The sequence below is a fragment of the Lolium perenne genome, chromosome 2 (genome assembly GCF_019359855.2).
Source record: "Lolium perenne isolate Kyuss_39 chromosome 2, Kyuss_2.0, whole genome shotgun sequence".
Classification (NCBI taxonomy): domain Eukaryota; kingdom Viridiplantae; phylum Streptophyta; class Magnoliopsida; order Poales; family Poaceae; genus Lolium; species Lolium perenne.
In genome coordinates this window covers 46297848-46311473 of record NC_067245.2, presented here as the reverse complement: position 1 = coordinate 46311473, position 13626 = coordinate 46297848, and the positions used below count along the sequence as shown (strand labels likewise).

The following is a 13626-nucleotide window of genomic DNA, read 5'->3' as shown; positions in this document are numbered from 1 at the left end:
CCACCTCTTGTTGATGATCTTGGGCTATGGAAGCCAAGCGCATTCCTACATGTTCAATGGTCCGGCGCAGCTTCAGGTCAACGCGCGCCATTAGCAGTCGTTCTCCGGGATGGGTTACCTTATGCCCGGACGCCTCCGATTTCCTCCAGCCGGCGTCGTTGTGCTATGTCTGGCCAATAATGAGTCCCAGTGTACCGCCGCCGGCATGGTCACACTGAGATTGAGATGGGAAGGGGAAGGGAGGAGATAGGATTTTTGGGCAAGGTTTGGAAGGCGAGCCAGAGGCACGATCGAAGAAGTGAGGCTAGCTAGTTTAATTCGGTATGGACCATATGATTGTCGCGACAAATAGATCGAAGTGGTGGAAGGGATGTATATCAGCAGCCAGATGAGATTTGATCTCATCTATAACATTTTTTTGAAAAGTAAGACGATTTGATGCTTGATTAGTTCCGTATATGATTTTGGTAGGGGGATTTTTGGCAAGTGTTTGAATGCCCGTGCAGCAGACAAGGGAACACGGAGTGTCATTTTAGGAAGCACCAATCGCACGGTCTAGGTGGGTAAGATGATTTGATGGGATACGGTCTAGGTGGAGTATAATGTTTTTGGAAAGTAAGATGATATGATGTGTAACATTTGTTTCGTGAATAAAAGAGGTGATGGATAATGTAGCTTTTTTGAAATAATTGTAAAAGAAGGTATTCGTATTCTCGTAAGGCAATCGTGAGACGATTAACATAAGGTATTAATATCTTTGTCAAATAGAAACAATGATGAATAGTGAAGTATTTTGTTTCTCACAGCTACCATAGCAGAAACATGAATATAATATAGAAGAAGACAACTACAGATAAAGAGTTACCATCGGCAAATTATTGCAAAAGAATGCTGCTCATGCACATTTGGAAATTACCGATGAAGGATGAAGGCTGCTCCTGTGCACATTTGGAAACTGTTGTTAAATAATTACCATAGGGAATTAGTATTCGGGACTAATGATTTGCATGGAATAACTACTGGAACACCGACGAAGGATTAATGTCCAATAATCACTGCTAAGGTCAAAATTCTATGTGTGAAATTAACCATCAAAGAAATCGACAAATCATATTCGAAGTTACCATGGTGAAACTACAACTCGAAAAAAGTGTCAAATAATAGAAAAAGGGAAAATATTAAAATACTCCTAGAGAATTACTATAAGAGAATTACTCATCGTAGAGGAGGTACCTTTGGCTAAGTGCTCATTGGACATTACAGTCGGGAAGTTATCTCGAAAAGTTGCCATTGAAGAGTAAAAAGAGATAAACGAAAAAATAGTCGAAAAATTACGGTGAAATAATTTTGTCATCATCGAGGACGTACCGTGGGGTAAATACCGGTAGAAAGTTATGGGCGGAAAGTTATCTCTATAAGTTATAGTCAGAAAATAAAAGGCAAGCAGCGAAAAAAAATTCTAGCAAAGGGCGACATGGCGGCCGCTAATTAGTAGAAAATGATGCCTCTCCAGTGCCATGCGGTGGAGCGTTGGAGCTATATATATTCACGCTGGTATGTTGTATATATGTATACAATGGCTGCACGATATATCATATCCGATGTGCATTTTCTGATGCTTGTAGTAACACATGGAATTTACAGCCTGACTAAAGGAGTGGGAGTCAGGGAATTACTATCTAAGGGAAAGTTTACGATTGATAGACGACAATAAATTACGTTCTTAAAATTACACAATCTCGAAGACTTGTCGTAGGTAACTACTAATTGAAATTTATGGACGGAAAATTGTGCCAGAAAATGACCATCTAATAATTAAAGGAGTTGAGAAAATACCACCGTAGATGTAGGCTAACTACCATTGGAAAGTCACGGCCGAAAATATGTATCGAATTAAGTTGCGTCAAAGATTACAGTCGAAAAGTTGTGCCAGAAAATTACCGTCAAGTAACTTTTGTAAAAAGGAGCTAAAAATATACGGTGTGCGAATTATGCCCATAAAGGTGTGTCAAGAAAATATCGCCAAGTAGCTTTTAAAACGGGATGTAAAAGCGGTGTTGCGAATGTAGGTAACTTTTTTGTTTGAGAGGTAGACCTAGTTAGCTACAACTCGAAAATTATGGATGAAACGTCTAAAACTACAATCCAAAAACCTCAAAAGAGAAAAAAAAACACATTGTAGAATAGTTCACGTGGCAAAGATTGATTGGAAGAAAGTGGAGATCTACAGTGCAAAAACTTGGAGCAATCTCATGGAAGCAAAAGCCTTCAGCTTTAATATATAGTATTATCTACGGCTGTGATTTCTCTAATGTTTGATGTGAACGGCTAGAATCTTTGATGTCAAAGTGACACACCATCCCCAACTCCAATATAATAGTAAAGATGAGCTAAGACATCGGCCACTAAAATGTTTTATTTAATGCTACATTATATATGGTTAGATATTGTTCACACAGTGGTGTTTCTTCTAGCCATGTGTCTTCCCAAAAATGGGTTGATTGACTATTACCTGTATGAAAGAAACCACGCTTAAAAAAAGCATTCTTAACTTAAATTAGACCCTTCCAAAATTGTGAATCAATGGGTTTTTAGCCACTTGTGACAACATTTTATTCTTGAGATACTTATTACATAATAGCTCTTGCTATACGCCTCCCTCATTGTGGAGCTTAAAAAGTCAATGAATTAATAAACACCTATTAGTGTATAAACAATTTTCCACTTGGTCAATAGGTATTTTTCAATTATGCTTGTGACCAAGGATTATTTTCACGATCCCATGTAATGACTTTATTTGTTTGGCAAGGTGTTCGGGTCAATAGGTTTAGATCAAAGACACGATATAGATGATGAAGAATTTCTCTCACACTTTATTATTTGTGGATCCACTAGATTTGTGCAAGACTCAAGATGAACTCGACGGGCTTATAGATGCACCAGACGAGGTTTACAAATGGATCTAGGAGTTTATGGCTATGGAAACTACAGCGTGTACTTGTGGTAGATGTTGAACTCCCTTCTCTGAAAGAATGGTCTTCAGTATTTATAGGCGGCGGTGGTAAATGTTACCATATTACACGCTAGGTCTTGGGAGCCTTGTACTGTCATGTTGATTACGCAGTCATCATTCAATGTAAAGAGCAAGTACACAATCGCCCAGGATCTTCAAATGCGCGTCTTCAATAGATGTTAAGAATTTTCCGGAGGCACGAGTATAGTAGATTTTTAAAGTGTTATCACCAGATTTTGGACAAATCCAGAGGTGGGCCGTAAGAGAGATGGGCTTAGAGGACTACACGTGGAAGATCTCTGAAGCGGCCTTGCACGGAGAATTTGGGCTAGTTGGCCCGTGTATCTTTAATTATAGTAGGTTATATCTTAGATCAAGATTTAGAGTTTGTATCGCACACGGTGGGATATTCCCACGTTAGAAAGTCCGCTGGACTATAAATATGTATCTAGGGTTTATGGAATAAACAACAACACAACGTTCACCCCAAAACAAACCAATCTCGGCGCATCGCCAACTCCTTCGTCTCGAGGGTTTCAATCAGGTAAGCGACATGCTGCCTAGATCGCATCTTGCGATCTAGGCAGCACCAGCTCCACGTTGTTCATGCGTTGCCCGTACTGAAGCGTCTTTGATGGCGGGCAACGTAGTTATCATAGATGTGTTAGGGTTAGCATAGCTCTTCGTATAACATGCTTACGTAGTGCAACCCTTGCATGTCTAGCCGCCCTCACGCCTATCTCAGGTGTGGGGGCGGCACCCTGCTTGTTCATCATTTAGTAGATCTGATCCGTTACGATTGCTCCTTGTTCTACAAGGATTAGTTTAATATCTGCAATAGTTAGGCCTTACAAAGGGGGGGAGGATCCAGTGGCACGTAGGGTGGCGTTCGCAAGTCCTAAACAGGATGTTCCGAGGATCAACGTCATGTTGGTTTTTTGGCCTTGTTTAGGATCGGCTTATGAGCACCGTGCGTGGCCGCGAGGCCCAACCTGGAGTAGGATGATCCGATTATGCGGTGAAAACCCTAAATCGTCGTAGATCTCATTAGCTTTATCTTGATCAAGCAGGATCACCAAGTATTCGTGCACCCCGTACGGATCATGGGTGGATCGGCTCTTTGAGCCGATTCACAGGATAACCTGAGAGCCGATCGAGGCTCGTATTTAATGTTTACGTGTATGCCATGCAGGAATTAAGCGAGGCATCCCCATCACCTTCCTGACCAGGTATAGGTCAGGTGGCACGCCCTTGCACTTCGCATCGCCGCGTGTGACCAGAAGAGCATTGCGGGCCGTCGCTCGGAGGGGTCTCAGCCAGCCGCAGCTCTAGGCTCTTCCCGGCTCTACAGTGTTGACAGGCCGCTGCCCGCCGGTGGGTTTTGGCGATCAACACATTCTGGCACGCCCAGTGGGACAATCGTCTACATCATCCACATCGCCATCTACATCTGAGATGGCGGCGGACGGCACGCCAGTCACCTACGAGGAGCTGCCTGCTGAGCTCAAGAAGAAACATGACGAGATCAAGGCCACCCTCGAAGCCGACCTCATCGGCTCTTTTCAGAGAACCCGTACCCATGGCATCAGATGGAAGGGATTCTCACCACAAGGTGCACTCGATGGGATAGATCTCTCTGCCCCGTCGGAGGAACGCACCAGGGCCCTGCGGCAGGAGATCGACTACTTGGTGGCTCACTCGCTACACCGCCACTCTGAAAACTTGGTCAACGTGTTGGAGCGTCTCGCTCTGCGCGTGATCCAGGAGATCATGAGCCACCAGTACTCGCCGTCAGGACCAGCTCTCGGGACGCATCAAGGAGAGTTGCCACTCCAGTCCCGTCCACCGCTGCCGTATGCGTTGGCAGCACCAGCTGAAGTGCCGGCTACACCGGCATTCGTCGTCTACAAGATCGGTGGTGACCCTAGTGACTACCAGTTCTTGGCTGAGGCGCCTAAGGAGATCCCTCAAGGATACGCGTGCACGTATGTGCCAGATTGTGGCAACTGGGCACTCTCAAACCAGGCCACAACGTCAGGGACTCCGGCGCAAACAGGAGGAACGTCAGCAACAGAGCTTGAGAAGCAGACGTGGCTAACTAAGTACGCCACCCCGACGAAACTCCCGAGCCCAGCTCCTGCAGTTGGCTCAGAGCTGGAAAAGCAAACATGGCTGGCTAAGTACGCCACCCCGGCGAATCTTCAGAGTGCAACTCCTGCGGCCAGCACAGCGGATCAGATCAGTACCATACTGAGAGACCAGTTCGGCATGGTGCCGAAAAGAAGGGCAATCGGCTATTCTAAGCCGTACCCCGACGAGTACGAGATGATCCCGCTGCCACCTAAATATCGGCTCCCTGACTTCTCCAAATTCAGCGGATCAGATGGCTCCAGCTCCATCGAGCACATCGGCCGATATTTGGCACAACTAGGACCGGCTTCAGTGTCGGATCAGCTACGTGTGAGGCTCTTTTCACAGTCCCTCACAGGATCGGCTTTTGGATGGTACACCTCTTTGCCAGCAAACTCCATCCAGTCTTGGAAGCAATTGGAAGAACAATTCCATATGCAATACCATTCAGAAGCTTCCGAGTCTAGCATTGCCGATCTAGCACAACTACGTCAGAAGCGCGGAGAAACGGTGACAGAGTACATTCAGCGCTTCAGGAATCTTAGGAACCGATGTTATTCGGTTCGTGTAACTGAAAAGGAAGCAGTCGAATTGGCAGTAGCTGGCCTTGCAACACAGCTCAAGGACATGGCCTCCCAAGCAGATTATCCCTCGCTGGCGCACATGGTTCAGAAACTATCAGCATATGAACAGCGCCACCCAGACCTGTACCAAGACAAGTTCAAGCGTGCAGTAGTCATGGTCGATACAGAGGAAGGTGAAGTGCATGCGGGAGACCAAGAAGTAGCAGTGGCTGAGTGGACTCGGGGAGGAACCCCCGTGTCTTGCAAATGGGTAAAGCCGCCAGGGCCGCCCAGGGGATTTGATTTTGACGTGACCAAGACTGAACAAATCTTCGACCTCCTGCTCAAGGAGAAACAGTTGACGATTCCTGAAGGTCTCAAGTTCCCTACGGCGCAAGAGCTAAACGGAAAGCCATACTGCAAATTCCACAACTCGCTTTCCCATGCCACCAACGACTGCAGGGTGTGGCGTCAGCACATCCAAGCGGCGATAGAGAAGGGGCGTTTAATTTTCAACCAGTACGCCATGAAGGTAGACACCCAGCCCTTCCCCGCCGTTAACATGGTAGAAGTCATCTACCCCGAGGGCTGCCAGCCAGGTCCCACGTTCAGCATCAACATGGTAGGACCTGGGAACCACTCTGGCAAAGATGGAGATGAGGGCAGCTGCTCTCATAGCAAGGACACAGAGGAGGCCGCTCCACGCGATCGGCTCCATCATGATGGCAAGCGCTACGTCACGGAGGGAGAAGTGAAGAATATAAGATGTCAACGACCTCTCTCTGGTCACCTCCTCAACAAATATGTGAGTCAGTATGACCAACGCCGATGGTCCAACTATGATGATGAAGGAGATCGTCTGGCTAGAGAAGCCAGAAGACATCGTCGGCAGGATCGCGATGAGGAGGAGCACGAGCGCCGTGCCATGGAAAAATCAAGGGAGCAAGATGACAATGCCAGACACTGGGACTGCCCTTTCTTCAGACACTGCTGGGATTCAGGAATGAGCCGATTGCCCACAATCGGCAATTGCCCAGAATGCAACAAGAAGAAGAAGGAGGCAGCCAACGTGTCTGTGTTTGAGCGCTTAGGGCCTCTCCCACCACCAAGCAAACGTGCTGAGTCACTTCGTTGGGCAGATCTTGAGGATTCCGAAGACGAGGGACTAGAAGAAGAAGAAGACAGGTACCACCGTCCAAGGTGGTGCCCTGACGGACTCAGCCGTTCACAAAAGCGCAGGGTTCAGCGGTTGCGCGGCCTGGAGGAAGCCGAAAGGTTATACCTGCATACGCTAAGGAAGGCACGGCCTGATCTGGCCGCAAAGGTTCAGCGAGCCCTGGATGAAGAGGGTCGTCCACGGAGAATGGAGTGGCGTCCCAAGCAAAAGAAAGCCGATGATGAAACATCGGCTGGCACAAACATGGTGCTTGTCTTGCCGACGGAGCTTAGTACTCCACGATTATACGATGCACTTAAGGTGGACGACAGCAGGCGCATCAAGTCAGAGGTTGGGTTGGTTTTATCCAGCCTAACCGAGTAGCAAGATTAAAAAAAACAATGAGCAAACCGGGTCAGGCTGATCCTTGTGATCGGCCCCAAAAAGTTTATGGAGGGACATTACAAAACCTTCATCGAACAAGCAATGTGGAGGCCGATTCCAGCGATCGGCCAAAATTATCTTCTGCACATATTCTGTTTGTGGTCAGCAACGATCTACTGGGCAGCGGCCACGTCGGCAGATGAAAGTCAGCAAGTGCAGTGCCCTGACTAACCATGAAAGCCGATATCTGCAGTCATTTGGCAGATTCGGCTCGGGGGGCATATAGTCAGATGAACATATGCAGATAAACATGTGCAGACATGCGTACAGTGGAATATTGGGGGCCGATTCTGAAAAATCGGCCAAATAAAAAAAAACAAAACGTTTAGCCGATGCAGATACGTGGCCATCGACTCAAGAGGTACAGTTGTTACGAGCAGAAAGGGTCAACAGAGCAGGAAGTGAGTCACGAAGAGAGATTCTAATGGAAGAGCTCCTCAGTTGAGTGGCTTGATGACTTCGATTTTCTCTTCAAGAACCTCTGGTTTCCTTTTGCGAGTAATGTACAGATCAGGTTGAGGATGGGTTGCATCAGATCCACCACAGGAAAGGAGCCGATCTGACCGGCAAGGCGCAAAAAGTGGACTGAAGTAGCTCGGGGGGCAGCTCACCCTGAAGGTTCTCTGCTCTGGAGAGCCGATTTTGCTGAAATCGGCTGTTTCCGCATCATGACTTGGGAACCGATGGCGACACATTTGGTTGGTCCACTGATATGCTCGCCTTGATAGAGGCTCGGGGGGCAACTGATGGCGCAGAATTTTCCGTTCTTAAGAAGCCGATTGAGATTTCATCGGGCTGAAAACCCAGTGGTATCGACTTCAGGAGCAAGTCGCGTCGGCAGTGGTTCTGGGGCTCTCGTGAGAACGTCGATCTGCCTAGTTGTCCGCCAGAGCTCAAAGGGATGGGGCATTGAGATACCGGTGCGTTGTCATCGGCTCGTTGGGCATTGGCTAAGTGACGATCGGCGGGGTCAGCAGAAGAGGGAATCGGCTCAATTAAACTCCGAAGAAATCGGCAAACTCAAATTGGGGGAAAGTTCTTCATTGATAAACCAGATTTCTTACATAGAAGAGCTGATTGCTCTCAAAAGGGAGTACTAAGGGGATACATTGCCCCGTCTACTGTTGCTGATCCTATTCTAGAGGTCCTATTCTACGGGCCGTCACTGCCCTCGTCGTCACCGTCGTCAGCGCTGTCGGCGCTGCTCCCGGCGGGCTCGTCGTCGCTGCTGTAGCGGCCGCCGGCAGGACCTTCGTTGTCCTCGTCCTCCACGTCGTCGTCGTCGTCGTCGCTATCATAATCACTGAGATTCCCTGGCCAGGGGCAATGGCGCTTGGCCGGCGGCTCGTCGGAGGGGCTGTCGTCGTCATCCTCCTCCTCCTCTTCCTCCTCCTGTACCTCAGAGGAGGTAAAGTCATCCCAGGAGAAGCGATCGTCATCGCTCTCCTCCTCCGATTCCCCGTTGGCGAGGAAGCGGAGGTCGCTCTCCCCGTCCGTCGAGGACTGGTCGTCCTCGGACCAGATGGAGAAGTCATGGTCTGACTCCTCCCGGGCCTCAATGGCGCGGCGGATGTTGGCCGCATGGACTTCTTGTGGGCTCGGCGCTGGCATCGGCTCGGGAGAAGAGGACTCGAAGGAAAGTCCCGACGAGGCAGAGGAAGAAGAAGACATGGTGCGCAGAAGGGTTTTTTGGGGGTGCCGATGGCTGGAACAGAGGAAGGGGATAAAGATAACTAATCAGTCGGCGCGGTTAAATAATGAGAAACCTGGTGGGAATTACTGCCATTACAGTTTCCGAAGGGGTAATGTCAGAGCTGTCAAATTTTGCAGAGAAGCTGAGAGGACAGGGCATAATGATGACGGATGCTGCAAATGGCTCTGCTCTGCCACGACATGACCCTTCGAAAGGAAAGCTTAATGATTTTGGAAAAATTATTTCCAAAACCAGGGGGGCATGTGTTATCACCAGATTTTGGACAAATCCAGAGGTGGGCCGTAAGAGAGATGGGCTTAGAGGACTACACGTGGAAGATCTCTGAAGCGGCCTTGCACGGAGAATTTGGGCTAGTTGGCCCGTGTATCTTTAATTATAGTAGGTTATATCTTAGATCAAGATTTAGAGTTTGTATCGCACACGGTGGGATATTCCCACGTTAGAAAGTCCGCTGGACTATAAATATGTATCTAGGGTTTATGGAATAAACAACAACACAACGTTCACCCCAAAACAAACCAATCTCGGCGCATCGCCAACTCCTTCGTCTCGAGGGTTTCAATCAGGTAAGCGACATGCTGCCTAGATCGCATCTTGCGATCTAGGCAGCACCAGCTCCACGTTGTTCATGCGTTGCCCGTACTGAAGCGTCTTTGATGGCGGGCAACGTAGTTATCATAGATGTGTTAGGGTTAGCATAGCTCTTCGTATAACATGCTTACGTAGTGCAACCCTTGCATGTCTAACCGCCCTCACGCCTATCTCAGGTGTGGGGGCGGCACCCTGCTTGTTCATCATTTAGTAGATCTGATCCGTTACGATTGCTCCTTGTTCTACAAGGATTAGTTTAATATCTGCAATAGTTAGGCCTTACAAAGGGGGGGAGGATCCAGTGGCACGTAGGGTGGCGTTCGCAAGTCCTAAACAGGATGTTCCGAGGATCAACGTCATGTTGGTTTTTTGGCCTTGTTTAGGATCGGCTTATGAGCACCGTGCGTGGCCGCGAGGCCCAACCTGGAGTAGGATGATCCGATTATGCGGTGAAAACCCTAAATCGTCGTAGATCTCATTAGCTTTATCTTGATCAAGCAGGATCACCAAGTATTCGTGCACCCCGTACGGATCATGGGTGGATCGGCTCTTTGAGCCGATTCACAGGATAACCTGAGAGCCGATCGAGGCTCGTATTTAATGTTTACGTGTATGCCATGCAGGAATTAAGCGAGGCATCCCCATCACCTTCCTGACCAGGTATAGGTCAGGTGGCACGCCCTTGCACTTCGCATCGCCGCGTGTGACCAGAAGAGCATTGCGGGCCGTCGCTCGGAGGGGTCTCGGCCAGCCGCAGCTCTAGGCTCTTCCCGGCTCTACAGTGTTGACAGGCCGCTGCCCGCCGGTGGGTTTTGGCGATCAACACAAAGCCAATGTCAGTTTCAAGAGCTAGCAAACACGCAATTTCAGCTTCGATCAGCTTTCCATCCAGCAGGCACAACTACTAGACATGTATCAGGGCACAAGTTTGGTGGTTATATGAGCATAATTCGTGCCCGAAAAAACTCCTGAAATTTGAAAGAACTGCTTCAAAATACCAGGATATCAGATAAGCAACAACCACAAAAAATCTCTACTAATTCAAGTAAAGTAAGCTTTTTATTTGTAAGAGAGAGATCTTTCTAACTGACTATAATATCCACAAAAATGAAAGAAATGCTAATGATCGAGCCACCGCAACACCAAACGGAACCTAAGCTTCACTTCTGTTTTTCTTCTATTCTTTGTATGTTTCCACCTACATGAAGCGGGTCGACTAAATCCACACTCCTTGAGCTACAGTTAAAACAACTGACCCCTTGATCTTGCAAACTGAGCCAACACAAGTGCTGGTTAGTGCAGACCATCCTGTAAGTCTAGCTGGATCCTTGAACCGCATGCATGTCTTCTCCATTAAACGAATCCACCGCATGCAACTATACAACATCTACTGGTATGGAGCTAGCACTTCGATGGCTACCTCTGAGTTCAGACGCAGGGCCAGTCGGGATGGCAGTAGGTTCAGGCTGGCGCGTGCTTTCCTCACTTTGTATGCCATCCAATGCTCTTCTTGCGTAGATCGTAAATCCAACTCCTATGAGAACGGCAACAACAGCAGAGATCACGTTGTATACTATCTCCACCGTTGTCATGCGACGCTTGTCATACTTCAGGTCCGCCAGTTTGAGTATCAGCCGGCCACTGCGGAAGAACAGGACAAGTTAGCAAAATAATATTGGTTAGGATTTAGGAAGGAGTATTTGATAGACCAGCTACCCAGTATTGCACAACTGTCAAGTTATTGTGTCTGCTTATGCCATAACTGTAATCCATGCTTATTTACAAGCCAACCTACTACTAGTACGCTGGTGTTGATCTCCTAGTTTGTATATACGATGTTGAATATGTGAACTCCGGACCATACCTGTAGATGTTGACCAGCGTGTCAGGCACCATTCCAACAACTGAACCACAAATATAAGGGGTGTACTTGATCTGGGTGATGGTTGCAATATAGTTGAACAACGTATACGGGAACGGCGAGATCCGTAGCAACGCAACCACCCGGAACTGTTGGAACCAGCCCCCTTTGCCAGCCAGCTTAATCAGAGCTATCTGCTGAGGCCATTTCTTCTCTAACCATCCCTGCACAACATTCAGAGACAGATGCAGACTAGAATTCAGGGGACAGCAGTCACAGCACCATAGACAGCTCATAATTAAGGAAATGGATATGATGGATATTACATGAAAACGATGAAGGAACAAGGAGCCGATCCAATACGGTATGGACATGCCGATGGCAGTGCCGGACATGATGATCAAGGATCCCAAGCCGTAGCCGAATATTATTCCTGTCAACCACATCGACGGTGTAGAAGGCAGGAACACGATAGGGAAGAGGGACAGAGAGATAACCAGCACGATGGCCAACACAGGGCGGCCAAAAGATGTTGCTTCCCATCGCATGATCGGCAAGAGCACCTACATTGCAGTAACATTCCATGCGAACAGATTAGAGGCCCCAACATACAGATTTAAGGCAAGTGAAATACAGGCAGTATGGAGCATCAGTAATCAGCAGACAGAAACCTGATGGCATCATCAGTTCATCACTGTAGAAGACTAAAATAGCATGTGGTTACGGATTTTGGAATTATTTGGATGAACAACTAGAGGAAATAATGTGTCAAACAGGAGTAAAATACTGAGGAAGATCAAATCTGTGTAGGACGGTGGAATAGTACGGACTTCACAAACACTGTAAATACGAGGAATGAAGGGCAAGGGCAGAACCTTCTCTGACAGGAGGGGTAGCCCCCATTTGTAGAAGGCGTAACCGATCGCCGCCGCAAGCAGGCCTCCGAGCAAAACTCTCATCCACGGGATCCCCGACCACGACCACGGCCTCGGCGCCGGGTGCGGGTGCGCAGGCGGCGCAGGCAAACTCTCCACTGTCACCTCAGGCGCCGCCGACGCCGCCAAACTCTGCGCTCCCACATCAGGCGCCGCCGACACAGCCAAACTCACAGCTCTCACCTCAGGCTCCGCAGGTCCATTCAGAGCCGGCGCCGGCGGCATCGTTTCAACCTGCACCGCCGCGCGCCCGACTCCTTCCGCGTTCTGCGGCCGCGAGCCTACTTCTTCATCACGACCGCATGATCCTCCAATGCGCGGGGGCTCAGCGGAAGAACCCGGCCCGGCTGACTCCTCCGCCGCCGCGGCCTCCTCGGAGCTAAACACAGACACGTAGGGATCAAAAGCATAATCCATGGAGAAACCAAAACGTTGCGTGCGCGCGCGCAGTACGCTTACCTGCGCATCGCGCTCGCGCGAACGAGCCGTGAACAGTGCGCTTGCGTAGATGCTGATGCTGCTGCTGAGAGTGATGGGAGAAGGAAGCGGCGCGCGTCATGGCGAGGGAAAGGAATGAGCAGGAGACGCGAAATGGTGGAGAGGGCGGAGATGCCACGGAAGAGATCGATCGATCGATCGGGTCACCCTCTTCTTCCTCCAGCAACCGCGGGAGACGAGGACTGTAAGGTGGAAGCAGGCCCAATTCATGGCCTATGGGCCACCAAACGAGAAAGGTCCACGGGTCCGAACTTCTTTTTTTGAGCCGTTTTGTTAATTCTTAGTCGAAAAAGGATTAAGTTAGAACACATTCAAATTCAGGACCACCGGATTTGTATCGCAATTCTCGTGTCGTGTGAGTTCAAAGTGAAATTGTAGCTGGAATTTTCAGTTGCAAATAGGGTTTCTAACTGAAGTTTTTCACTTCCAAGTGATTTACAATTAAAATTGTAATGGAGATTGTCGAGTTACAAGTGGATTCTAGCTCAGAAAAGTTATTCAAGTAGCAAAATATATCCCACCGTACAAAATTGTTAATGTAGTACAACAATATGGGGATGATATGTGGTGATCCTGCATACCACTGCATGTTGTAGTATGTCAGTCGTTGACATAACATGTGCGAAGTATCAATCCGCAAATATTATATCCCTCAGAGTAGTACAACAGAAATATAGCTGGTCTTTATTTTACTCACTTAAGGTTACAAGCCATAAATGTA

The 13626-nt window shown here is 48.3% G+C and overlaps 1 protein-coding gene across 1 annotated transcript; it reads right to left on the bottom strand.

Annotated features, from left to right (window-relative positions):
- Positions 1 to 10621: 10621 nt before the first annotated feature.
- Positions 10622 to 13046, bottom strand: LOC127331995 (uncharacterized). The gene is made up of 5 exons (XM_051358245.2): positions 12867 to 13046; positions 12348 to 12786; positions 11799 to 12035; positions 11476 to 11696; positions 10622 to 11252 (listed from the first exon to the last, which is right to left on the bottom strand). The coding sequence occupies exons 1-5, from the start codon at positions 12872 to 12874 to the stop codon at positions 10988 to 10990; spliced, it is 1170 nt and encodes a 389-aa protein (XP_051214205.1). The 5' UTR covers positions 12875 to 13046; the 3' UTR covers positions 10622 to 10987.
- Between the last annotated feature and the right edge of the window lie 580 nt (positions 13047 to 13626).

Bases quoted from the DNA above. Each gene is read 5' to 3' on its own strand.
- LOC127331995 (XM_051358245.2), bottom strand. The intron at 12,036-12,347 runs GTTCTGCCCTTG...ACTGCAATGTAG, and splicing joins TACCCCTCCTGTCAGAGAAG to GTGCTCTTGCCGATCATGCG. The intron at 11,253-11,475 runs GTATGGTCCGGA...GTTCTTCCGCAG, and splicing joins ACGCTGGTCAACATCTACAG to TGGCCGGCTGATACTCAAAC.